Source organism: Populus euphratica, unplaced genomic scaffold (assembly GCF_000495115.2).
Source record: "Populus euphratica unplaced genomic scaffold, PopEup_1.0 scaffold8.1, whole genome shotgun sequence".
Lineage (NCBI taxonomy): Eukaryota > Viridiplantae > Streptophyta > Magnoliopsida > Malpighiales > Salicaceae > Populus > Populus euphratica.
In genome coordinates this window covers 1,637,264-1,663,094 of record NW_011499855.1, presented here as the reverse complement: position 1 = coordinate 1,663,094, position 25,831 = coordinate 1,637,264, and the positions used below count along the sequence as shown (strand labels likewise).

Below are 25,831 nucleotides of genomic sequence, written 5' to 3'. Positions count from 1 at the left end.
GAAAACGACGGCGGCAACCGGGGTGGTTGTGTCACGGCCGGTGACATGCGTGACCGGAAACGCAAAGAAGCTTGAAGAAGTCCGTGCAATCTTGGGCCAAACCGTTCCTTTCCAATCTCTCAAACTTGACCGTACAATCTCTCTCTCTATATACATATCCCTGTCTCCCTGTGGAAAATATAAAATTTATGCTTCTGGGTTTGATTGTTGTTGGCGTTTACAGTACCCGAGCTGCAAGGAGAACCTGAAGAAATCTCTAAAGAGAAAGCTCGTTTAGCTGCCGTAGAGGTACAACATGTACCATCTCTGTGTGTGCATTTTATTTTTTGTTATGTGTAAATAAATATATAATGTTTGTATTTCTATTGGAAATTGAAGGTGAAAGGACCTGTTTTGGTGGAGGATACTTGTCTTTGCTCCAATGCCTTAAAGGGTCTTCCAGGTACTAATGATCTTGTTTGTTTGATAACTTGTTCGTATTTATTCATTTTGTATGATTTTTTTTTCCAGTTTATGATTTTTTGTCCATTTGTTTGCAGGGCCATACATGTAAGTTGTGATATTTTTTTCTTCTATTATCAAGGTAAAGTTTCGTTCTTTTAATAGGCCTTCTAATTATGAATTACATATCGGATTGCATTTCTTTTCTTGTCGACTTTCATAAATCTCGATCAGAGGAGTTTTAGAATGATTTTTTATGGGAGGGAAAATAGGATCTAGGGAAATTCCAACTTGATGAAAGAAGGCCAAACATGATGCCCAAATCATACTCCCGTGTTAAGCATGGATTATCACCATGACTGTATTCAGAACACTTCACCAGAGCCATGAACCATCCCATCTTTCCAATATTAGAAGGAATGTGATGTTGAAAAGAAAATACAGTCGTGAGGAATATTTCATTGGTTAACTGTTCAGGATTAAGATTTCTTGGATCTTCTCAAGTGCCTGAATGAAGCTCTCAGTTACCTTTTCTTCTCAAAAGATGTTCTGCGATTTATCCATCATAATAACATGCAACTAGGCCGAGGTAACAGTGTTGACATGATAAGCGACTCTGTCAACAGATATAACTCGTCTCTTCACCTGCTTAGAATGTTCATGAACACAAAGGTTCCATCTTGTCATTTTATATACAATTCTAACCTTTTTCTGTTCATTGAGGTAGAATAGAAAGAACTGCGGGGGTCGTTGTTTCCTAATACTGCATTGCCCTTGCCACATTAACTCCTCCAGAATATCTAAATGACATAGGAGATAAAGGTATTTGATGCTCATCTTGCCTTATGCTTTTTGCACACCTCATCTTTCATTTTTTTATCCTTTTGTGCCTGATGACTTAGAAGATCTTGCATGATTCTACCTCTTCCCTTCTTTTTTTCTTCTTTTCAAAGGAAGATTAATGAGGTCTACCATTTTTGTTTGTATTTCTTTGTAATGATATTGGCAAGGTTCCTATCTCCTCTATTTCTTTGAAAATTAAAAATTATTAATTTTATCAAGCTCAACCTCAACTTTTAAAAGAGTTGACAGTTCAGTATCATCAGACAATAAAGCTTTCATCTAGTAGTTTTTTGGTATTATTTTCAAGAATTTAGTTTTTGTCTGCCATCATCTAACAAGATTATCAATTCACGCAGCAAGTGGTTTCTGCAAAAGATTGGTCATGAAGGTTTTTCTTTTCATAGTCTTTTGTTCCTATCGTTTTTATGTTGTCATTTTTGTTGCTTTCTTGTACAAAACACCTTATGTCTTTTCTCCTTTCCTAGGTCTGAACAACTTGCTGATGGCATATGAGGACAAATCAGCCTATGCTTTATGTGCATTTTCTTTTGCTCTTGGGCCTGATGCTGAACCGATTACATATCTTGGAAAAACTCTGGTACATTTTCAAAACTTACAAGAATGTAACAAATATTCCTACCCCGAGTCTCTTTTCTTTTAAGATTTAATGCATCTATAATGCAAATAACTGTTACTGAATCTTTTATGCAAAATAATTTCTAGCCTATGTTATTTAGGATGCCACTGTGCCATTTTATTTGAAGGGAATTACGACCGAACTTTGACTACGATCTTTCTCTTAGCAGTCACTTATCCTATGAATTTTATGTTGTGTCAGTGATGCGTGTAGGAACTGTCTATTAAAAATGAATAAGACAACTTTGTTGGTGGCTATTTCAAGAAAAGGAGCACACACATGCTGCCCTGACCCTTTTGTTTCATATAATTTCCTGGTCAGTTAATCAAAATTTTCAAATATCAAAACAGATACTTCTGGCTCCACCTTTTCCATAACACTTGAAAAATGTTACGAAGAGTTGAAGGATTAATTGTATTGGGAACATGCATCTAGATTACTTATATTTACTCCAATTACGTTTGCTGTTGAGTTTTTTTTCCCCCTTTTCTTTTCATTTTTTTCTCACTTAGTCAAGGCCTACATCCCATTCTTAGTCATCTGAATGCACACTTAGTCAAGGCCTACATCCCATTCTTTTTTTTATTTTATTTACGTGAGGTGTCTTTCCTGGTCAGTTAATCAAAATTTTCAAATATCAAAACAGATACTTCTGGCTCCACCTTTTCCATAACACTTGAAAAATGTTACGAAGAGTTGAAGGATTAATTGTATTGGGAACATGCATCTAGATTACTTATATTTACTCCAATTACGTTTGCTGTTGAGTTTTTTTTCCCCCTTTTCTTTTCATTTTTTTCTCACTTAGTCAAGGCCTACATCCCATTCTTAGTCATCTGAATGGATGATAATCTTGCTGAAGTTCTTGGTTGAACAATGCAATAGTCTATCATAAGAATAAACAAATCATGGAAGAAGCTGCATGATGCTTTCTATTTAAATCCAGACAAATAGATGACTAAGGAAAATTCCATAAAATAGGATTTAGGAGTCGTTGACTCATTGCTTTGTCCTTTCCTGTCAAGATTATTAAACTCAAATCAGGAAAATGATTTTCTTCTGTATGCTTAAGTTGAGAAATCATAATTATTTTAATGAACCAAAAATATATAATTTCAGATGCAGCTATTTCTCAGGAAAACTGACAAAGACTAGTTAAAAGTTTAAAATTAACAACTTACAATCCGTGGCTTTATTTGAGGGGAAGATAGTTGCAGCGAGGGGACCTAATGATTTTGGATGGGATCCAATCTTTCAACCTGATGGCTACGAGCAAACGTAATTTTCCGCTTTCATTCCTGCTGTTTTGGCCCAGTCTTGCTTAATAATTGAACCAAGAGGGAACTAGAGTATATTAATTTTCTTCTTTTACAGTTATGCAGAGATGCCAAAGGATGAAAAGAAGATTTATCACCGTTCCAGGGCTCTTGATCTGGTTAAATCCCACTTTGCTGAAGCTGGATACATTTTCGAGACAAATGACTCTAAAAAGAGTGAGCTATAGTAGATTTTTGGCAGTTAAAAAAGATTTACTTGTGCGCAGGATCCACACTTGCTTATTTCCATGATTTTCTTATGTCGGGAAAAAAGGACGGGGAATAGGGAACGGTTCTTTTAGAGGTGGGGTCATGAAGAAGGATTTCAGACAACTGTACTACTATTCTGCTGAGTAGAAAATGTCAAAGTATCTTTTTCACATATATGAATGATTTCCCTCTGAACTGAGGTGGAAAGGTAAATGTTAAAACCTTAATTGAAAAGCGAAATTTGACCTCTGACTCTTGGATGATCATCTGTTTTACCAGGAAAGGATGCTCTGGTTAATAGTTAATATGAATCTTTTGATATCTCATTGCAAGTGTGCTGATTATGTTATTGTATGTTTGTTACCTTTTAATTATGATCAATGTTTTTGATAAGGCTGGTCGGGTCAACCGAGGCACTAGAAACCTGGTCTGGTTGATTGGATCTTACCAGGTTAATATCTTGTTTGCTGTACCAGTGTTTTAAGACCCTGGATGAGTTCAGCTTGACATTGAATTGTTAGCGCTAGCGTTTGAACTCTTTAGCTTTCGCCTCTTTAAGCAGAGATTCTCAATGTGAGCAGATATCACCTGCCTAGCGGCTTGTACCAATTGTTGCAAAAACAGGTGTTAAAACTTCCTTTCCTTGAACCATATGCCACTTTTTTCTGCCCAGACAAGTCAGGCACCATATGTAGGTGAAATCCGGAGTTTTTGATCCTTCTATGTCTGCTTAAAAAAACAAAGGGCACAAACAACATATCCATTGCACACATTTCGCTACTTCATGTGAATGTTCCATCATAAATAGAAGTAGTCTATTATAATGTTATGATAGCAATTATAAGTCTATTTTTATGTCTATGAAAAATGTGAAACAGTTTTGGTTCAATTGCTGGGCACTTCTCTGTGACAAGCAGCATTCAATCCCACTATTCTTACCCTACGCGTCCAAGTTGTAGCCATCAATCATCTTTTTCATAATAGAGAAGTTCGCCTGCCTCAACTCTTGGGATTTCTTTTAGATTTTGTGGATGACGATCATGACAATTGACAAATAAAATCTTCCCCACAATCATAAACGGGCAAATTGCTATCCTTTCTGGTATTCATCTCCTATATTTGCTGTCCTAAGATTCTGAACTTACGAGAATTTTACGATTCCCAAGAATAATGAACAAGCAGAAAGATGCCCCATACAATTCTGTTCATGATTTCTTTGGTAGAATCCATTCGACACCTAGAAAACTTCCTATAAGGACTAGTTTGTGTTTCCAACATTTCAACAGTTTTGTCATTTTCCAGTTTGTCCATAACATTTCATTGTATTTTGAAAGGAATTCACCAAAATAGTGGAATCTGTACGTTTTAGTGTGAAAATAATAAAGCCATACGGGGAATTAATGAAGCAGGGCAACGAACGATGCTAAATGTAAATGGCTAACTCTGGAGAAGGGTCTGAGATGACAGCGCTAGCCAACGTTCACATGAAAACCATGTATTGTTGTTACATGCACAACTTGGCTAAAAAATTAAATTGGCCCCATTTCTTACAGGTACAGAACTTCTCACATGCCATATGGGACCCTGACTCACAGCAAATCCATGCGTTTTTATCATCTTTCCATGTGAATCATACCTGTTAACCACCTCTCCTTCGGGTTATCCTCTTCCTTCTGTAGCCATCGGCTAAGAAGCATCACATGGTTAGGGACTTGTGCATAAATCAACAGTTCCATTATTGCCCAAAAACCATGGTGGTGCTGATGCTTGTGAACCACATGGAAGGGGACAGTTCACCACGCCATTGTGAGTGGAGGGGCGTCAAATGACCAGTCACTGTTTCTTGAAAATGATTTACAAGGGGTTTAATTAGTTGTATTGAGAAAATCTATATGCTCTGAAATTCTACCCAAAGCAGCGAGGCAGAATGTGCCGTTCTGGTGGTGGTTCAACCTTAAAGTTCCGCTTATTCAATCTAACATTTGGAAGTAAGGAAATTAATAGCATTTACATTACGGTTTCAAGCTCATGAGTGATCTTATCATAGATGCTCTGTTGATTTAGATTCGAGATATATTTACTGTGTAAGAAGTCATCGCTCCTCAAGGCCCTGGCCAGCAATGAATCACAAGGGATTCCATTAGACTGGTGATGATGTAAGTTATTAGCTGGTTAAGAGCTTTATATCATGTGTAGGCAGCTGGTGCTCACATGATAAAATCATTTCTACCATAGAAAGAACAAGGGATCATTTGTAAATTGCATAAGAAATAGTAAAGATACGCAAAGCTTCCATTGCCTAAGAAAAGGCAGAAAAAAGGTAAGAGGTAAAGAACTTCATTGCTATTTCTTTGCACTCTGTAACAAAGTTTTTCCATCGACTCAGATTTGAAATCCATGGTACTGCTTGCTTGTATCACTAGACAGACAAAATTAAAAAGAAAGAAAAAAAAAAGAAAGAAAGAAAAATCACAAATCATTCAAATCCTATAGACTCAAAAGCCTAGACATTATGTGGAGATCGACCAAGACTGACACTGTAGATATAGATGCATGACTGGTAGCTAGAAGTAAAGGAGATGTGAAACTGGAAAGGGCAAAAGAAATGGAGGAGCAAAAGAAATGGAAGGAAAGAGGTGAAAGAAATAAAATGAACAACGCTTCTGCGCCTGCTCTTCTGGATAATGGTATGAGGTATTGGTTTTCATCTGAAGCAGGCCGAGGTTGAGAAATAACAGAGACAAACTGGAATGAAGATGGTTTATGTATGACATGTGTAAAAATTGTACACTTGCCAATATATGTGATGAATGCAGATAGATATGACAGAAACAATGGCTGAGACACAAGTAACAGGCAGAAGTAGCAGGACTATAAAGTTGTAAGAAAAAATTGAAGGAAAAAAAAGAGAGAGAAAACCAAGTGGCCTCTTTTTGACCACTTAAATTTGACTGAAAAGACTAGCACTGATGGCCCCTGCGGCAGCCAAGAACACCGGAATTAGCCGTCATTGCTCCGACCATGGAAGAAGACTTGGCACCCAAGCTTGAAGCGCGAGCATAGCTAGCTGAAGCTCCAGCCCCGGATGGAGTGAAGTAAGCTCCATTCGCCAACAGGTCTCCTTCTGACCTCCAATTCCAGTTTTTCCATTTGCCTGGAGCTGTATCCACCCTCTTTGTCACCTGGTCAAAGCAATGAATCATCAATAACCAGCCTATGCAAGGTGCATTTCACTGCAAACATAAAAGGAAGGAGACAGAGAATGAGAAGAGTTAACTAGTTGTATAATACCTCCTTTGCAAAAGGATTGGCTGGAGCATTATATCTGTTGCCCTGGCTGTTGATGGTGGGTTCTGCACTGCCACCGATGGCATACATTTCCCAGTGAGTGTAGTCATTGTTTACCACATGGAAGTACCCATGTCTACACCTGTATAATTCATGAATTCAAGCAAAAGATGGTTTAATTTCATGAATTAGGCAATTTTCTCCCTTGGTCAAGTTAAAGAAACTATTTCTATATAATCACTATTGGTCTATTATTGGGGTATAATTCCCGTCATGTTAGTTTTACAGGGCAAGTTTATAGTAATAAAGAGGTAATTTCGGGGAGCCAAAGTCCTTTCAATAAGAAAGATATAATTAAATGTTACCTTGGCATTCTCTGGATCAGTCCTTCTCCAAAATGGTTGTACGCAATGGTTACTTGCATTTGCTTGTCTCTGGTATACGAGTCACTGTGGCCCAGGAGCATTACCTGTGATAAATGGCATGCAAAACAATATTAGCTTCCATCAACAAGAAAAATAAGTAACATTGAGAGTACCAAAAGGATCAGCGAGCTAACCTCATTATGGTGGGTGAAGTGATTGTTGGAGACGGTGATGGCAGTAGAACCCATAACAGCATCAACCAGGCCATCAGCGCAGTTAGAAAGGGAATTGTGATCGACCCAAATATGACTTGATCCAAAAATAGAGATGGCATCACCATCAGCCATTGTCCTCCATCCGTAATGAGATGGCGAGCTACGCACCATAGCATTGCCAGTGGGCTTGCAGTCATGAATATGGAGACCATGAATGATCACATTGGTAACAAATTGGATAGTGATGCACCCACCATTAGCAATGTGAACATTGACCCCACGGCCATCTATGGTCTTAAAGCTGTTCATGATAAGTTCCTGCTTCAATTGAATCACCATGTCCCTTTTGAACACGATCCATAGAGGAGCGTCCTGGATCACGGCATGGCGCAAAGTTCCAGGCCTTGGGTTTACAGGGTCATGGTCACTAGAATCAGTAACAACATAGAAGCGACCATCACGGCCACCAATGGCGTTTCTGCCAAAACCAATGCCACAGTCAGCAAGGCGCTTGCGGTTCTTGTGCCAGTTGGGGTCACAACGCCAGCAATCATCAATAGGATTGCCTGTTCCACAAGAGAAGTAGCCTAACCTCCTCCTTTCAGTACTGTTGCGGATGTTCCTGCAATCTCAAATTCAATGGTCTATCAGTATCAACATTAATATCATGAATGCTATTCAACCCAAAAATAAAGCTCATCTTTGATAATTACAATCCCATTTTTGAACTTCAACTCCGTTTCCCATTTCCAAAATGCTACACAATAATTTTCTAATTTTAATCATTAACATTTTAATTACTATTTTGCATCAGATAATTATTACCGATTTCATTTCAACACTAAAATCTGCGACTTTTGTGTCGGTGGAAAAAAGGCCACAGCTAACTCGGACGTATGATTAATGGCAACAGGAAACAAACAATTTGTCATATTGTGAGGACCATCAGGTCTTTTCAGTTTTAACGGATAGAATTATCTTGGCTTAGTGTACATGACATGTACGTTGTGTTTGTCCAGCTTCATACATGAATGAAGCTGTCACCTCAGATAGACAATGCGAATTAAGAACCCACATGCTCTCTGCAATCAACTCCATGAAATTTCACAAACCCATCTTCAGCTACTTGAAAAAACCCCAAAATATATTGATCTGCAGCTGAGATTTTAAAAGGCCTATCAACAGAATGGAAAAATGACAAAAAGTAGAAAATTGGGTCTCTCCCTTTATAAAAGCCATATTTTTTTATATATAATTTTATAAAATCCATACTGGGAGGTCACGATCAATTAAATCACAGCTACAAAAAAGCATCCGACTAACACATCATTCCATTGGCTAAATCAATGGTTAAATTATGTGAAAAGGTGTCTAAATCAGTCCCATGTTATGTAAAATACAGTGACCGATAGAGATATCAAGTAAAATACAGTGTTCATAAGAAATCAAAATCTGTACCTCTCAAGTATAATTTAATTTACATGAATAAAGAAAATAGTCAAAAGAATGATATTCTTGAAACACAGATCTCACTCATTCACTGCCCCTACTACAACAACTACAGTAGCTGGCAGGTAGTGGAGCGAAACAACGTGAAAAGGGTCAAAATATGAACAGCATATCAGATTTAGGAGAGGAACGTGCTGGGAGGCTGATTACACATATTCCCATTGTCCCTTTTATTAAAGTGCAAATCCCACAAGAAAGATTAAGGCATCAAGGGAAATTTCTTCTTTTTTTATTTTTTTTAAAAAACATTAACTGGTCTAGTGGTCGTAATTACGAGATTAGCATTTTCTAAATACCTACCATAAGCACCAAATCCTCGCTCTAGTAGTGAATTCAGTAGATTTCAAGTGCTAAGTCGGAATGTAATTAAAGGGCAATAGCAATGTTATTAATTAATCGCTCCTAAAACATTAACGAGAGGGTAGAGAAAGTGACATACATCTCAACCATTGAAACCACCTCATCAGGATCAGCAGCAACTGCTTTCTCGTTAAATGCATCAGCCTCTTCTTGAGACCTAAAACAACCACCAAAAATCAACAACCTTCAAGTATTACGTTAAATTAACCAAACCCCATTAAGGACTAGTGGAAAGGTGTGAATCCCAGGAAGGGAGTGGACATCATGTGGGACACACAACGAAAGTAATATGTACAGATAGGAGAGTGGAGTGTCTGCATTGCTCAAGGCGTCGGTCACTGACTGCTAAGTGACACCGTTAAAACGCGTTTCTCCAGGAAAGTAAAACCACAGGGTCGAGGCGACTCGAGGGCGATAACATGTTTTTATGACTAAACTACCCTTATTTTGTCCTCAAGTGAGCAGTGAAAACAAACATGGAATTCGGGAAAAAGTGTGAGGGTAATATTGGAAAGCAGGACTCTTGGAGTTTCTCGTTAATCTTAACCGAGGAATCCGAAGTTGGTAATAGTAGCAGCAAATAACAGAATAAACGATCCAGATCTAATGATCTCAACGGCCAAGATTCCTACCGTTACTTTGGATAAATAAGAGACATCTACCTGACCAAAAAAAGACAGTACATATAAACAACGGCTCAGATTAACCGTTAAAATTAACATTATACCTGGCCGCCATAGTTGAGTTGCTTGAGCTCTGTTCCTTCTCTGCTTCTACATTCCTGAGAATACAACAAACACCCAAAATGTAAACATTTTAGGAAAAAAAGTAGTGGAATTGTATGGCCTCTCTCTGTTTTTTTTCTCCTTCAATCTCTCTGTTAAGTTTGTGTGCTCCATTGATGAAGAGAAAGCAACTCCCCTTAGTTTTGTGAAAATGGGCATTAATGGAGTTGTATCAACAAGCAGAGAACCGAAATCTTGGTTTTACAGATTTTCATTAAAACACCATAGATTGTAGCTTTGTTTTCTAACAATCATGAGATTTTCAAACCAAAAAAAATCAAGTATGTCAAAAATATTTCAATTACAACCTCAAAAGAAGCTCATTGCATAACAGCTAACAAAATTTCAATTTTGGCAGAAGCTGGGAGAACAAAAAATACAAATACAAATCAGAGAAAGCTCTGTTTCTTCTAACCCAAAACGCACACAAAGCAAGCACAAGGACAGAGAAGTTGAGCAGCTAATTCTGTGTCTTGACAAGAGAGAAGCGCATATGCGTAAACATATACATTTTGTGCGTTTATATGTTTACCTGGTAAGAGCAGAGATCCCAACAACATCGTGTCTTGAAGTAGCCACTACACCAACGAACAACAATACAATCACAGCAGAAAACACACAAACCCATTTCTGAGGCACCGCCATTGTCATACTCTCTCTGCTTCTTTCTCTCTCTGCGTGGAAAGATTTGAGAATAGAGAGAAATAAAAGAAAACGTAAAGGGCAGGGAGAGAAAAAAGAACCTAAAGTATAGAGTCGGAGTTTAGAGCTCCAACATAACGGCCTTCTTATAGACCCACCCATGCAGTAACAAGAGTACCTTACAGCATAAAAGTCTCTAAACAGTACTTTTAACGCCGTTAACTAGCTAATATAACCCATGTAACGTTTTCCTTTTTCCTTTTTTTTTTTTTTTTTTTGCTTTGACGATTGACATTACCTGCTGGTTATTGGTTAGTTGTTAGGTTCCATTTAACCTAACCTAACCCAATATAACACCCTGCTCTTCCTCTTAACCACTGACCAGGTAACCCTTCTCCCACGTGCCATTCACACACATACACGAGAATTTGCCTCCTTTTTTATGTTTATATTTGTTCCAGCTTCGAGTCATATCAAAATCAAATGACTACTTCAAAAAAAAAAATGTAAGTGTTGTTATTTTTTTTTTGCATATGATAAAATATTTGAAATAAAAAATATAAGTGTTGTTATTTTTTAAAATGTAATAAAATATTTGAAATAAAAATTAAAAACTTGACAAACTTGACCATTATATGCTTTAATAAATAAAGAAAAATCAGTGTTACTTGTTCATCATAATTGGACAAGAGTTAACATTTTGTTTTGTTTAAATGACAATTGGGTTAAAAATAAATTAAAACTATTATAGTTTTAACCTTTATTTAACCCTGACTCAGATGTGAAACAATTAAATGGCAACAAAAATCTACGGAGTGAACTAAAAAAATAATAACATATTATATTAATTCTTCCTAACCTGTAAAATTGATCATCCAAGCAAAGAATACAGTCATAATGGGTTAATCTAGTTGGACAATATACTTCTTTATTTTTCCTTTTCTTATTTTTCTCTTAACTAAGCCATATCTCTACTAACCTTGGGTTTGATTAAATAACGGAGATGATTTTTAAGAAATAGATAAATATTGAGGATGAAATTACAAAAACATTAGTTTTAAAAAAAAAAAATTAAGGAAATGCAAATAAATCTCCTAGACTAAAGTTAAGCATTAAAGCTCACAACTTGTACAATCTTAAACTATAGCTCAATAAAAAAATTTAATCCTCAGCTAATAATGTTAGGGGATCAAATTATAAAAACAAACTCAGTAAAAAAAAAATTTAAGTAAAAGAAACTATAATAAAAAAAAAATGAGAACCGAAGCACATAGGAAAAAGATTTGGAGGATGACATAGCAAAAAAAACTTAAATTCTAAAAATCATCCATAGCAAAACCAATAATAATTAAAAAAAAATATATCAGATGAAAAAAATTAAAGGAGAATGAAACTTGATATAAATAAACATTAAAGAATAAAGCTCAAAAAATATTATTTAAAAAAAAAAACTAAACAAATCCATATGAATCTTTTAAACTTGAGTTAATCCCTTAAATTTGCAACTTGCAGAGTCCTGGATTTTAATTGAAAAAAAAATAATAAGGATTAGATTACATAGAAAAAAAATTCAAGGATGATGAAATCATAAAAAAAAATCAAATAAAAACATTATTCAAATCAAATAAATAACAATCAAAAGATCATGAACTAAATCTAATTGATAAAAAAAAATAAAGGAGAATGAAACTGAAAATAAATTATTTCAAATACAAAAAAATAATTAGAAAACACATGAATCAAATTTGAAGAAAAAAATATTAAATGAATGGTTTTAAATTTTAAAGAGATATGTGTGAATACCGAGGAAAACAAGAACGAAAAAGACTCAGTAAAACCAAACTAGAGCTAAGAACGCCACATGTATCGCTCGGATATTGTATTATTTTTAAATACAAGTATATTTTTAAAAAAAAATTATTACATTGTAACGACGTGTAATAAATTGAGATTATGTTTAGGAATATAATTGCAGTTGATTTTTGAAATATTTTTTACTTGGAAATATATTAAAATAATATTTTTTATTTTTTAAAAATAATTTTTAACATCATCGTATCAAAATAAACTAAAAATATCAAAAAAAAAATTAATTTAAAGTAAAAAAATATAATTTTTAAAAAATATTTTTAAAATAAAAAACCAAACAGGATACCGCAATGTTTTGACCTTCCAATTTAGTTGTTTTGATATTTACAAGGGGTATTTATGGGTTTTTCTCTCGGCATCTTGAAATTTATTGGTGTCATGTCGTCAACCTCTTTAACCAAAGAGAGTCTATAGTAAATTTCTAGGAAGGTAGAAACTCCATGGTTAATAGTAAATAAAAATTATTCACGTAAATCAAGTACTAGTTACTGAATTTATAGGAGTGTTTTTTGAGTAAAATTTTGATCGATAGAATGGGTGGAGCAATAAGGTGTGGGGGCAATTATTGTTCCTTCACACGTATTGTAGTTTCACTCGCAGTTCAATATATACCTTCACAGTTAATTAAATTTTTTTTGTTCTAAAACCTTTTTTAAAATTTTACCATTAAATTATCAAATTAAAGGCCAATTTCAGTTAATATTTTAAAAAGTAGTGAGATTAAAGGAGAGGGGACCAAGGTGAAAAACACAAAGGAGATAAATGGCTTTAACATAGTATGTGAGAAATGTACATTTTAATCCCAGTGCTCTCCCAATTATAATATATGGTCCCTTCAATTTTCAAAGATTAAGAACCAAGTCTATTTGGGTGCCAAACTTTATTTTCCTTTCTTTTCGGTCCTTTATTGGAAAGTGATTGACTTCCGGCAATAGAGAAAAAATAATCGTCATTCACATTGATCAACATCATAAAAAAAATTATTTTGATTTTACTAATTTCTTTTGATGATGAGAGTTTATCCTACATGTTTTTTTTTCTTGAACTTGTTTGGAAGATTTGAACACACAAATAATTTTTATTTTAGGTTGATTATGGGTTTTCAAGCACTTTTTTGTATTTTTTTTTCTAAGCAAGTGATATGTTTTATAAGGCGTTTAAAATGTTTTTTTTTGTTAAAATATGATTAAAAATAAGTTTGTTTGTGTTTAACAGTGTGGTAGCGGTTGCTTTTCAAATAACTTTTCATACCGAAATGTATGCTAATGATATTTTTTTATTTTTTTAAAATTATTTTTAACATCAGCACATCAAAACGATCCAAAATGTATAAACCATATTGAATTTTAACAAAAATAAAAAATAAAAAAATTTCAAATTTTTTAGGAACGCGGGTTGAACCGCGTTCCCAAACAACCCTGAAACATCATAACCTGATTTTTTACAACCATATTTTGCTAAAAATCAAGCTGGACAAGTGATGTGTCGCTTGCAAATTTTTTTTCAAAAATCCAAGGGGTGGACAACCTCGTTTGGCCCTTAAAAAAATGAAAAAATAAAGTTCGGGCACATGAGCTATTCTAAACCTGCCTTGAGCTTTTTTCATGAGGTTCATGAGCTTTAAGCCAACCAACCCCCTTACACTTGGTCCCTTTTCCCCAGATTTCACTCATCATAATTGGATTTTTTTATTACTTTTTTTTCTTTTAATTTCATCATTTGATATCTAGTTAATTATTAATTGAGTGATGTGATTTATTTTGATTTGATATTTTATCTAGTTATCTTGGTATTTGATTGGTTCTTAATTTTATAAATGTCTATTTTTTTATAAAGAAAAATTATTGAAAAAAAATTCTTTACCCTAATTAAGTCCATAATCCAAAAAATGAGTTTGATTGGTTAACCTTGGTTAGTTAAGAATTGAATTTCATGATTTTTTTATTGCATGAATAGTTATTGATTTATTTAATTAGATACACTCTTGATTTTTTTGTTTATGATTAAAATTTTTCTTATATCAAAAAACATGTAAAAAATACTGTTGAGTTGAGAAAAAAAATTATTCGTCCCGTGACGAAGCATGAATCAAATAGCTAGTAGAAAGTAAGGTAAGAGTTTTGATTTTTTTTTTCTATCTAGTTTGGTATATCTCATGAGCTTCATATTATTCAAAACAAAGATTTTAAAAAATTCATTGGTTTTTTTGGAAAAAAAAAGAAAAATAATGTGAATTTCATACTATTACTAAACAGCTTTGCCACCAAAGGTGAATTAAAAATCTAATTGAGAATTTATAATTAAAGATCTAGAAAAAATAAAACAATAACAAAAACAAGAATAATAACAGGCCGGGGATTAAATTGAGACTACCTTTAAAGGTGACTTCTATAAAATTTGTCCTAAAACAAATCATATCTTATGTCGATTCGAATGTGTAACATGGATTGAAATTCAATGAATTCTGGTTAGAATATGAGTTATTATCCCGTGAATTTCTTACCGAGAATGAGAATGTTTATTATTATTATTATTATTTCTCTTTCTATCTAATTAAAGAATTATATTTATTTACTATTTATTTTTTATTGCTCTTCAAAGTATTTTTAATTTAAAAAATATTAAATTAATAATTTTTAAGTGTTTTTAAATACTTTTAATGTGCTAGTATAAAAAATAAAAAATACATAAAAAATATTATTTTAATATATTTTTTATTGAAAAATACTTTTTAAAAATACAATACCAAATACAAAGGCATATCATAGGCAAGTTCACCGCAACATATTAATATCATAATTGCAAAATCAAGAAATTTGACTACGCTGTCTATACTCTAAAGAAAGAAAAAACAGAAGGAATTGAAATATAATTTGTAAAATATTTTCTATCAAAATAATATATAAAAAAACATTTTCAAGAGCTAAACAAAATTACTCCACCGTGTCTCTAATCTCCATTTTACACCATTAGAATAGCTTCCAAAGGCATTTTGAAAGTCTCTTCCAAGTTCCCACCTCCCTCCCTCCCTCCCTCCCTCCCATAACTAGTTACTTGCCGTGGGAAGCCATAACGATGACGATTTAGCAGTGGAGATGCCACATCAGCAAGGGCATTGACGGTGTCCGTACATGACAGGCAGATTGTCACGGTTTCCTGCTGATTTTGCGGTGGTTGGATAAAAGCAAAGTCAATTGCGTGTCTCCAAATAAAATTCCGAGGAAATGTGTCTTTATTTATTTATTTATTTCCCTTTCCTCTCTATTATGTTTTCTCAGGCGCCAATCGCGGCGTTTAAAGCCGTTTCCATTGACCAACCGAGCTCACCACCCGCTTCAAAACTAGAAGAACAAAGGCCAGTCTCCAAAGGAGGGTCTCCACGTTTTTCATTAGTTCTTATTATTTTCAGGGTGGTTTTCAAAAAGAAGTGGAAGACTTAGTTTTGTTTATTGGTTTTTTTTTACTGGGTTTAAAGTCTTAAGAGGTTGTTTGGGTTTGAAATCTGTTCTTAATAATTTAATTTTTTAATTTTTCTAATGTGTTGATATTAAATATATTTTTTAAAAATAAAAAAAATTATTGAAATATATTTTCTAATAAAAAATATTTTTAAAAACTTCAATTTAAGCCAAGATATCGATAAATTTAGAAATCTTGGAATACGACTCCATTGCGTCACATCTAATTGTACATTAATTTTGGGTGCATGTGAATTTTACAACCTTTGACGGAGACCATGACCATACCATGTTGTGCCTTTCGTATAGACCTCTGTTTTCAAATTAAGGTGTAGGAATAAAGATGAACGGAGAGATCATGAGTGTTGACCTCAGGTACTGTCCCCGGTTTACGAAAATGGCTTTTTATTCATAAGTGATTACGTAATTTAGTCAAAACTGGACAGGTTACGTGATTCTTGCTCTGCATATTTTTATTTTTTAAAAAAATTATAATTTGAGGTTTTTTAAACACAATTTTGTACTTTAAAAAATCTAAATTTAAATAAAAAATTTTATGCATACATATAATTAAATAAATTAAAAACTATATTTACAAATAAATAAATAAATAAATTATTAATATATCTAAAAATAAAATTTTAAAATTTTAAAAATAGTTATAGAACAATATATTTAGTCTTGAAAAACAAAATGTTTGTCCGTTTGTGTTTGTAAAATTTATTTATTAAAATATTTTTTATTTAAGTAAATAATAATAAAAATAAATACACAAATTAAATTAATAAAATAAAATAAAAAAATATTATGCAATGCTGCACATGTTAGAAATATTTTTTTATTTTCATAAATAAAGTCATCTTTAAAAAAATATAAATAAATAAAAAATTCTTCAAATTTAAACACATAATTAATAAAATAATCATCATTTAAAAGAGAAAAGAAACAGTAATTTAAATATAAATTAAAAAATACATAAAAACCCATAAAAAATCATTAATTTTTTAAAATAGAAAAAAACTATTTTAATCCTATATTTTCATAAAAAATCAAAATTAATTATTTTTTAATTAGAATCAAATCATCAAAAAAAATAAATCAAAGAACCAAATTAAAGAAACACAAAATTTTACACTGTAGATTAAAAATGAAACGAATAACCTAATCTTTTCAGAGTAATATTTAATGAAGTAGTTTGTGTTTTCCAATGATAAGTAAAACTGATAAATCAAGAGATTTGGTCTGGACTGTCAATAGTCATTACGTCGGCAGCTTTTGACTGTAGCCTTTTTTGAGAGTTACTTCTCTTGGCTCTTGTTCTGATTTTTTTTTATTTTTTTATTTTTTAAAAAGATTTAGATTCATATTCAAATGGACAAAAGTAACATTTTATATTTTAATTGATAGATAGTGATTGGCTACTGTATTTTAAAATAGAAAAGGAAAAAGCGGATTGAGACAGAAGGGACTGATTCTATCAACAAGCCATGTTAAATTCAGGAAGTGGCCAGCGATTAACGCAGGGGTGATTATTTTTTATTAGATTTTTAATAAAAAATAATTAAATTATTTTTTAAAAAAAATCAAAGTTTAACTGAAATTAATTTAAATCAACGAGTTTTAATTTGATTTTTAGAATAAAAACTAGTTTAAATTAGTTTAACTTGATTTTTTTTATTTGACTCAGTTTTGATTTTATTTTATAAGTTTGACTCGGTTTTTATGATTTGACTTATTTTTTTCTGGATTTTTTGGATTGGGTTCGGTCTGGTTTGATTTTTTTTATAAAATTAAAACCGAATAAAATCAGCCAATTTTTTTCAAAATTTTAATTGATTTAATTGTTTTTTCGATTCATTTTTTCAGTTATTTTTTTTAATTTTCTCAATTTGATTAGTTCTTCTATTTTTTTACTTACCCCTGTCTAATGACTCCAAAAGATAATTGTATTTATAACACTTTTGAGATATTAACAAAATTTTTAAAATTTAATTATTCAAGTTTTATTTTTAAATTATCAGTATATATCAATATCATAAAATTTAAAATTATTAAAAATTTATATAATTATTAATAATAATATAAAAAAATATTCGAGATAAAACAAATAAGTTTTATTTTCTGTTTTTTTATATTTTAAAATGATAAAATTTATTAAATAATAATTTAAAAATAAATTTATTTTTATTATTTTCACCTAATGTATTTATATTCTTTATATATAAATTTCTTGTATTTTAAGATATAAACCAAAAATAATCTAAAAAGTAATATTGAGGCGCGCGGGTAACTCAAACAAGAATTTAAACAAGTGTTCCTCTTAATTGATGATGATTTATTAAAGTAAATTATCTGTAGCCAGAAATCCAAGGAGGCACCGAATTTATTTATTTATTTATTTTTACAGCAATTTAATTGTATATTCTAGCACTACATGTTTGAGGCCCGTTTTTCCATTTAATTTTTTCGAGACCTTCACGATTACCTTTCCGGGGGCAAGATTATGCTGTCATGCATGAATCCAAGTGGCTCCCATCATGGCTATTTCTCACGCTTGTACAAAATTTTATTACAGCTCGACCATCGATCATCATGTACAAAAAGGTACACACAACATTATGATCTACTTAGCAGAATGTGGACCATCGATTATGTGGACCAATCTACCACGAGTTAAAACGGGGTTATTATTTGTTTTGACTTTTGAGTTCTTGAAGTTAAATTCCATAATTAACTTGTAACTAATCTTTAATCATTGCATGGACCCATCTGTCCCTCAATCAGACGGTTGTCGTCAACTGTTGAGTGAGGAGATTGTCTGGGTAGCAAACGCCAATTTAAGATAATTATTATGACAAGCTTGTTATAAAGCATTTTTAATCTCCAAGCACTGATTATTTTTTTTTTTTATCAAAGCAAATTAGTTATGAAAAACATAGCTTAGTAATTGATCCATGTAATTAATGACATATTGGGTTATTTGCGATAAAAAAACCTAACTTGAATCAAATTAGCAAATTTGATTGATTTGAAGTTAATATTAAAAGTTATATACATATAAAGGAAAAGAGTGAAATGATTTCGTTTTAATAACAATGATTAACTTAATGACACAAAAGTCTAACAACTATCATACTATATAGTTGAAATTATTAGTTGGATTTGGACAAAATGTTTTATCAAATTTCTAGATTTAAGACGAAATTTCACCCAACTAAGTAGAGTCGTTGCTCAACCAATGCCTAGAATTTTCAAGCCTATTGCTTTAATCACCGTCCCTTCTTGCCTAATTGGTTTCATTGATCACGGATAAAACCCGCAATACCCATCAGAGCAAAGTCCGATTTCATACGTAGATTTACACGCAAGAAAGACATCGTATGTGGTGAATACATCACTTTTTACTCCATTGCATCTTTTACATAATGAAAAGGAAAAGCTATAGATTTCGTAGGCCAAGGATTTAAGGCAAAAACATGGATTTTATCTTTGCATCTGTGTCCAAAGCGAGGCGCAGCATAGACCCGGGAGTCCCTTGACCAGACCTCAAAATGTGCTACAAGGAATGTTTTTGTAATGGAAAGCAACAAATTATGATTGAGCAAGAATCCCGGATGCGAGCCAGAGAGTGATTGCATCATTATAAGTTGGGTGAAGTGGTCGGTCACCGGTGGCAATCTTGGATCCTCACGGGCACCAAGTCTTGACGTCCGTTCATAAAAAAAAAGGTTTAGATTCGTTTTTAGTGAAAACTACATTTTAGGCTTCAATTCGGCTTATCAGGTGTTCATAGCTTGGTCCATGTCTTGCCGAAAATATTATACTTGTATGCAGCTAGTTTGCTTATCCGTGAAGTGAACAGCTTGTTCGATATCTCTATCATACGGTCAAATTTCATATCGGCACACATGATGAATAATAGACCGAATTATTCCTTGTAGGCTCAAGCAGGGACGGGTTTAGAGGAGCCAACACGGGTCATTGTTCCTTTGAAGCTCCAAGATTCTCCAAATCTGCATGAATTGGCCCTCGTCGAATTGCTAAAATATATATTTTGATTCATAAAGTTCGGGTCTTTCACTGGATTCGTGGATTCATCCGTTTAAGTTCTTTTCAACGCATGAGAAGGGGGAAATAACTTGTAGTAGAAGAGATCGCTTGATAAAGTTACTGAGATGTTATCACAATAAAACATCAACTTTAATTATTAAGAATGTTGTAGTCGATGGCATAGCCAGAAATTTTCTTTGATAGAGTCGGACAGTTAACATCATTTATTATGAACAATTTTCTTGGATGGAAGATGAACCTTATGATGGAGTTGATATTTTTTTTTCAAAATATATCCATTGTAGAGTTAGAAGCCAGTTAATATTTGTTTGGTAGGGAACATATATATACCTTCAATGATATTTAATAATACCAACTACAAAACAATTTATGATAGTAACTTAAAATTAAAGAGAACAATAATATATATAGCTCATTTAGGGTGATGCGGGGCCACATTATTTATTTTGCATCAAAAATTATTTTCAGGGATCACAAGCGCATATTGAAAAAGGAGGAAAAATCAACAATTAAGAAATATTTAGACATAAGTTCTGTTTGGAGAATTGAAACAAAACTTTAAATGATGATATACTTGGTAGTTTTCCGCTGAAGGAAAAATGCAAGAATGAGAAAACATGGCAATTTGGTTGTTTTATTATAATAATAAGAAGAAGAAGAAGAAGAAAAAGAAAAGGAAGCACTTGGCATTCAAATTTCAGAGAAAACTACTGAAATATTGACCATAAATAGTTAAGTTTTACATTATTTTCAGCAGTGTCTTTTTGGTAATAACAACTTAAAAACCTAATTTGTTGAGTACATATCTTAATATACCTTCAATATTTTTTTGCATTTAGCAGTGTCAGTTGATCTCAGTGAACGATATCGATCTGACCTCCCAGTGATTGTTGTTCACTCTAATTTTGAGTGTGAGTGTGTAGGTGATTCAATCGACAGACTACCATGGAAACTGTGAAATTAGTTTAAATATAAATTTCAGTAATATATCAAGAATTAACGCCCAAGTTGTTCGAGTTAAACTGACAGTTAGGTTTTTTTTTACATATTTAAGATAGAAAGACAAAAATAACATGGACAAAAACTTGTTTGGTTAAATATAAAATAAACTTGTAGTTTTTTATTTTCTTATATAATTCATGTATAATAAATTCTTGTATCAAGTTGCATGATTCCTAACATGATTCTTATAATTGAGCATAAAAAAGGCTTAATTAGATGACATGAAACATGAAAAAGCTATAAAATCATGCTTAATACATTCTTTTTCTAAGCATATCACATACCATAATTAGAAAATGTATCTTGAATTTGTAATATCAGAAAATTTTACAAAACACCTAAATTTTAATAAACAAAATAAAAATAAAAGAAACTAATAGTTCGAAGAAAAAGTATATTAAAAAAAAATTATGTTTATTTAACATGTAAAGCAACTAATATGAGTTCATTTTTCTATATTTTATTATATTTCTTGAAGTCTTCATTACATGTTTATTAGTGAGATTTTTAATAAACTATTTAATTTATAGAAAAAACAACTTAAAGAAAAATCGACTCTAATAAAATTATATGAGGAAACTCATATAAAGAAGGGGGATAAGTTAGGGGCAAAAGGAGAAAAAAATTGTCAATAAAAAAGTTGATAACTTCATTGTAAGTGTTTTAATAGTTGTTGTTGGTTCAAGATTATCTATTTGAATTAATGATACGAAATATAATTGAATTTTAAAACTTGATTTTTTGATAGGAGAGATATAATGACAACATGATTAAAAAATTTGATCAAGATACTTGCATTCATCTTCCTCATTATCCTTAGGTGTTATTAAAAATTGTCGTAAATAATGAACTTGATAAGAATCGAATTTATAATTTACTTGTGATATCAGGCCTGGAACTAAATGCGAGCCATAAGCCACACTGTTTCAACTTCAAACACACCATATTATATCTTTAATCATTCATCATATAGATTTGAATTTAATGAGATTTTATAGGAAAGGGTTTGTGAACAAATGACTATTGAGATAGATGAGATGAGTGCATAAATACTAGAACAAAATATAATATATTTAGCTCAGTTAAGTGTAGTGATATGTGTACCTTTTAATTTTTCTTTTGAACCTTTTGATTCAATACCCTCTACTCTATTTTCATCTTCAACATATTAGATGTGTTGCATTTGATATGTATATTTTTTATTTTTTATCTAATTATATTTTAATTGAGATTTGAATAATTTTCTAGTGTATTTTGTGTTGTGTTTATTTAATATTTATATATGAAATTATGTTTATCTCATTATTATGCACAATTTAATTAAATTTGCTACTTAAAATTTTCAAATGTGAAAACTCATAGATACGTGTAATTCTTTAGCATTATTTGTTGTGATATTTGTACAAGTTAATTTTTTAAAATGCCTTTTGTTATAATTGTGGGTTTATTATGAACAAATAATTGTTAATTTAAGGATCATAATAAATAAAAATAATAATAATAATTGAAATCCCTGATGAAATTACCTTTTCATCGGTGATTCCGCATAAATATTCATGCCCGTTCCAGAACTTCAGACAAAACCTATAAAAAGTGGAGGAACTCAGTGAGTGAATCCCTGACAAAATATTTTGTCAAAAAAACAACGGTAAAATATAATTTTTAAACTTAAAAATTACGTTCATGATTCTCAATCAATTAAAAATTACAAATGAAATTAAAAAACTGAAAGAGAAACTTTCCGGCTACAATATTTCATCAGCAATTTTCAGTGCCAGCAAAAATATTCAGTAGTAGATAATAGATATATCGGTTTTTCTCGAGAAGCGACACAGACACGGAGGCAATATTCATCCTTTTTTTTTTTTTTTCTCCGACGACGGGCCCTTGAAACACCTCTTTATTAAGAAGAACCTAACGGGTAAGTTGTAAAAATTCTACATTTAATCGTTTTTTTTTTAAATTGACAATTTGTTTTATTTTAAAAATATATTTATTGATTAAATGCAAAATTAATTTGGAGGAAAGTTTTTCCAAGAAATCTCCAGCCTCCAGGATTGAAGCTAATGGTCAAAGTCAACCACCACTGATCATCTAAAATAGATGGAAGCACTCAATTAATACAATTGAAAAGGTTGATATCCTATTTTTTTCTTTAAAAAAAAAAACCATCGTGTTCAATCGAAATACATGAAAAATTGGTGCACCGACAATGTACTTTTTTCTCTCTGTTTTTTATTTTCTCTACCCTTTTGATTTCCCCTCCTACAAGCATGCACTTGGGGAAAATTTATTAAACTCTCTCTCCCAACCCTCCCAATCCTCTGGGACCATTTAACAAACACCTAGTGCATAATCTTCCTCTCGGAAAAATATCACAATAGAGCAACTTTAGAGAACCCCGAAAGTCTGGGGGCGGTGGATGTTTAATTGGTGGCAACGCGCGGTTGCTTGCAACCTTGATCAAAGATTTGCGACGGTGATGGTTGTTTGTGTCACTAGTGGCATTAGTTTTTTTTTGTTTTTAGATTAACGTGGGTGTCCGGACCAGTTTTACGTGCACCATGACTAATCCCACGAGTCTTGAAGTTAACGACCATGTAAGCCTCCAGTGGCCATCATATGAGCAACCAAGGATTCGAACATGAGACCACAGAGGGAGCAAACCCCTTAGTCCCAAGTCATTACCACTTGACCATCACCTAGATGGTTGCTGGTGGCATTAGTTTTTTTTTTAGATTAATGTGGGTGTCCGGGCCAGCTTGCGCGCACCACGACTAATCCCACGGGCCCTGAAGTTAACGACCATATAAACCTCCAGTGGCCATCATATGAGCAACCAAGGATTCGAACATGAGACCACAGAGGGAGCAAACCCCTTAGTCCCAAGTCATTACCACTTGACCATCACCTAAATGGTTGCTGGTGGCATTAGTTTTTTTTTTAGATTAATGTGGGTGTCCGGGCCAGCTTGCGCGCACCATGACTAATCCCACGAGCCCTGAAGTTAACGACCATGTAAACCTCCAGTGGTCATCATATGAGCAACTAAGGACTCGAACCTGAGATCACAGAGGGAACAAATCCTTTGATCCTAAGTCCTTACCATTTGGCCACCGTCTAGATGGTTACATTAGTGGTGGTAATGGTGAAGTGGTTGTTTCAAATTTGAATTAGTAGCTCGACAGTGGTGGTGATTTGAGATGATATTGATAATTTTGACCCGTCAAAAAACCGATTATTCCATTGTTGTGTTGGTTGAATGGGTTTGTTCATCCTATTGCTGGAGTTGATTGAATTTGATATGGACTGTACTGTTATGATGATATCTGGGTAGCAATATTTTTTTTAAAAAATGTTTTTGTTTTCATACGATAATTATTATATTTAAACCCAGTATATATTCAAAATTAGATGTTTTTACGTTAATTTCTTAAGGAAATCCCATTTTGAATCTTTGACCAACGACAGTAGTGGTACTGCATTCTAAAATTGTTTGTAGTTTGCAAGTGACAATACCTTCTGTTTCTTTAATGTATTTTCAAAATACATTTTATTTAAACAATTTTAAATTAATAAATTCTTTTGTATTTTTGTATTGTTGTAATATATATAATATTTTTGATGAATTTTCAAGAAAAAAAAAATAAAACCTTATATTACAATACCAAACACAAACTAAGATGAAAAAATAGAAATTTTTTTCAGGATATTTGTTTTTTCTCAAGTTCAAGGGGGATTTTGTTACAATTTGGTTTTTAATTATTTTTTAATAATAATATGTTTGAAAGTGTAGTTGTGATTGTTTTTTAAAGTAATTTTTAATTAAAAAAATATATCAATAATATTTTTTTATTTTTTAAAAATTATTTTTAAGATTAACATATTAAAATAATTTAAAAATATAAAAAATAAATTTATTTTTTTTCAAAAATATTTTTAAAATACAGTCACAAACAAACAGATAAGGTAAATAAGTTATAAGCTTAAACAAAGAAGAAGACGTTTATTTCAAAATCCATTGTTCCTTGAAATTTAGGAATTTATCAACAATGTCATAATTACTAGCTTTTCCATAACTTAACCTGCAAGTACTCTATCGCTTGCCTTTTCCTTTTCGTTTCAGTGAAAAACCAAGAACCACGTGGCATATATACATCGGGTTATCCATCCACCCGGCAGTTGATGCAAGCTTAACAGATATATGGCCATCAGAAACCAAGCAACAAAAAAAGGTGGTTTTATAGTTTTCGTTTAAGAATTTTAGAATCTATCTATTAAAATCATAAAGTTTTTAGATCGAAACAGATAAATTATCAATCATTAGATTAAGATAATCTTTTTCTCTAATAAATTATTAAATCAGCCAATGAAAATATTCATTAATTGTTTTCAAGCATGAATTATTAAACTACTAGCTAGCGTTAAACTGACATGTATAACAAGTTAATTTATCTGATAAAAGACAACCATATACTGATTAATTAAATATTAATTCTGAATTTATTATCTCAAGACCATGGAAAAACCTTTAGAAAAAGATGTCATCATCGAGGATTTTACCATCCACAATTCTTGACAAGAATGCTCCCAAATCATTACTAAAGGCTTCAACCTTGATCTGTGATCTCCATTCGTAGCTTTTCTTTGCAATAAGATTAAAAAGAATTCGAGGGATACATATAACTAGCTAGTCCACAGCTTGACTAAGAGTTCTTTTTCCTTTTCAAAGTAGTGCTAGGGACTAGGGAGGATGGTGTGAACTAAATGCACTGGACATTGAAAAGGTGAAGCTTCAGTCAAAGGAAAAGTATCTTGAA

General features: G+C 32.2%; 2 protein-coding genes and 1 long non-coding RNA gene across 3 annotated transcripts; 2 read left to right on the top strand and 1 right to left on the bottom strand.

Annotated features, from left to right (window-relative positions):
- Window position 1: 1 nt before the first annotated feature.
- LOC105123167 (inosine triphosphate pyrophosphatase) lies at window positions 2–3,773 on the top strand (the record flags this gene model as incomplete). The annotated part of the gene is made up of 9 exons (XM_011022677.1): window positions 2–131; window positions 224–288; window positions 379–442; window positions 540–549; window positions 1,641–1,672; window positions 1,770–1,882; window positions 3,123–3,199; window positions 3,296–3,414; window positions 3,504–3,773. Coding segments are annotated over 9 exons (630 nt in total), but the record flags the coding sequence as incomplete, so codon positions are not given.
- LOC105122977 (uncharacterized) lies at window positions 2,405–2,955 on the top strand. The gene is made up of 2 exons (XR_841782.1): window positions 2,405–2,467; window positions 2,754–2,955. It is a non-coding gene; the product is annotated as an uncharacterized LOC105122977 (long non-coding RNA).
- Window positions 3,774–5,721: 1,948 nt separating the features above from the next.
- On the bottom strand, window positions 5,722–10,726 carry LOC105122976 (probable pectate lyase 8). Its single transcript, XM_011022392.1, has 7 exons — window positions 10,502–10,726; window positions 9,912–9,965; window positions 9,264–9,341; window positions 7,295–7,937; window positions 7,101–7,204; window positions 6,739–6,877; window positions 5,722–6,629 (listed from the first exon to the last, which is right to left on the bottom strand). The coding sequence occupies exons 1-7, from the start codon at window positions 10,618–10,620 to the stop codon at window positions 6,408–6,410; spliced, it is 1,359 nt and encodes a 452-aa protein (XP_011020694.1). The 5' UTR covers window positions 10,621–10,726; the 3' UTR covers window positions 5,722–6,407.
- Between the last annotated feature and the right edge of the window lie 15,105 nt (window positions 10,727–25,831).

What these genes read in the sequence shown, in the direction of transcription:
- LOC105122976 (XM_011022392.1), bottom strand. Translation starts at nt 10,620, where the DNA reads ATGACAATGGCGGTGCCTCAGAAATGGGTTTGTGTGTTTTCTGCTGTG. An exon ending in ACTTCACCCACCATAATGAG is followed by an intron (nt 7,205 to 7,294) that starts GTTAGCTCGCTG and finishes CATTTATCACAG; the next exon opens with GTAATGCTCCTGGGCCACAG. An exon ending in CTGATCCAGAGAATGCCAAG is followed by an intron (nt 6,878 to 7,100) that starts GTAACATTTAAT and finishes TGAATTATACAG; the next exon opens with GTGTAGACATGGGTACTTCC.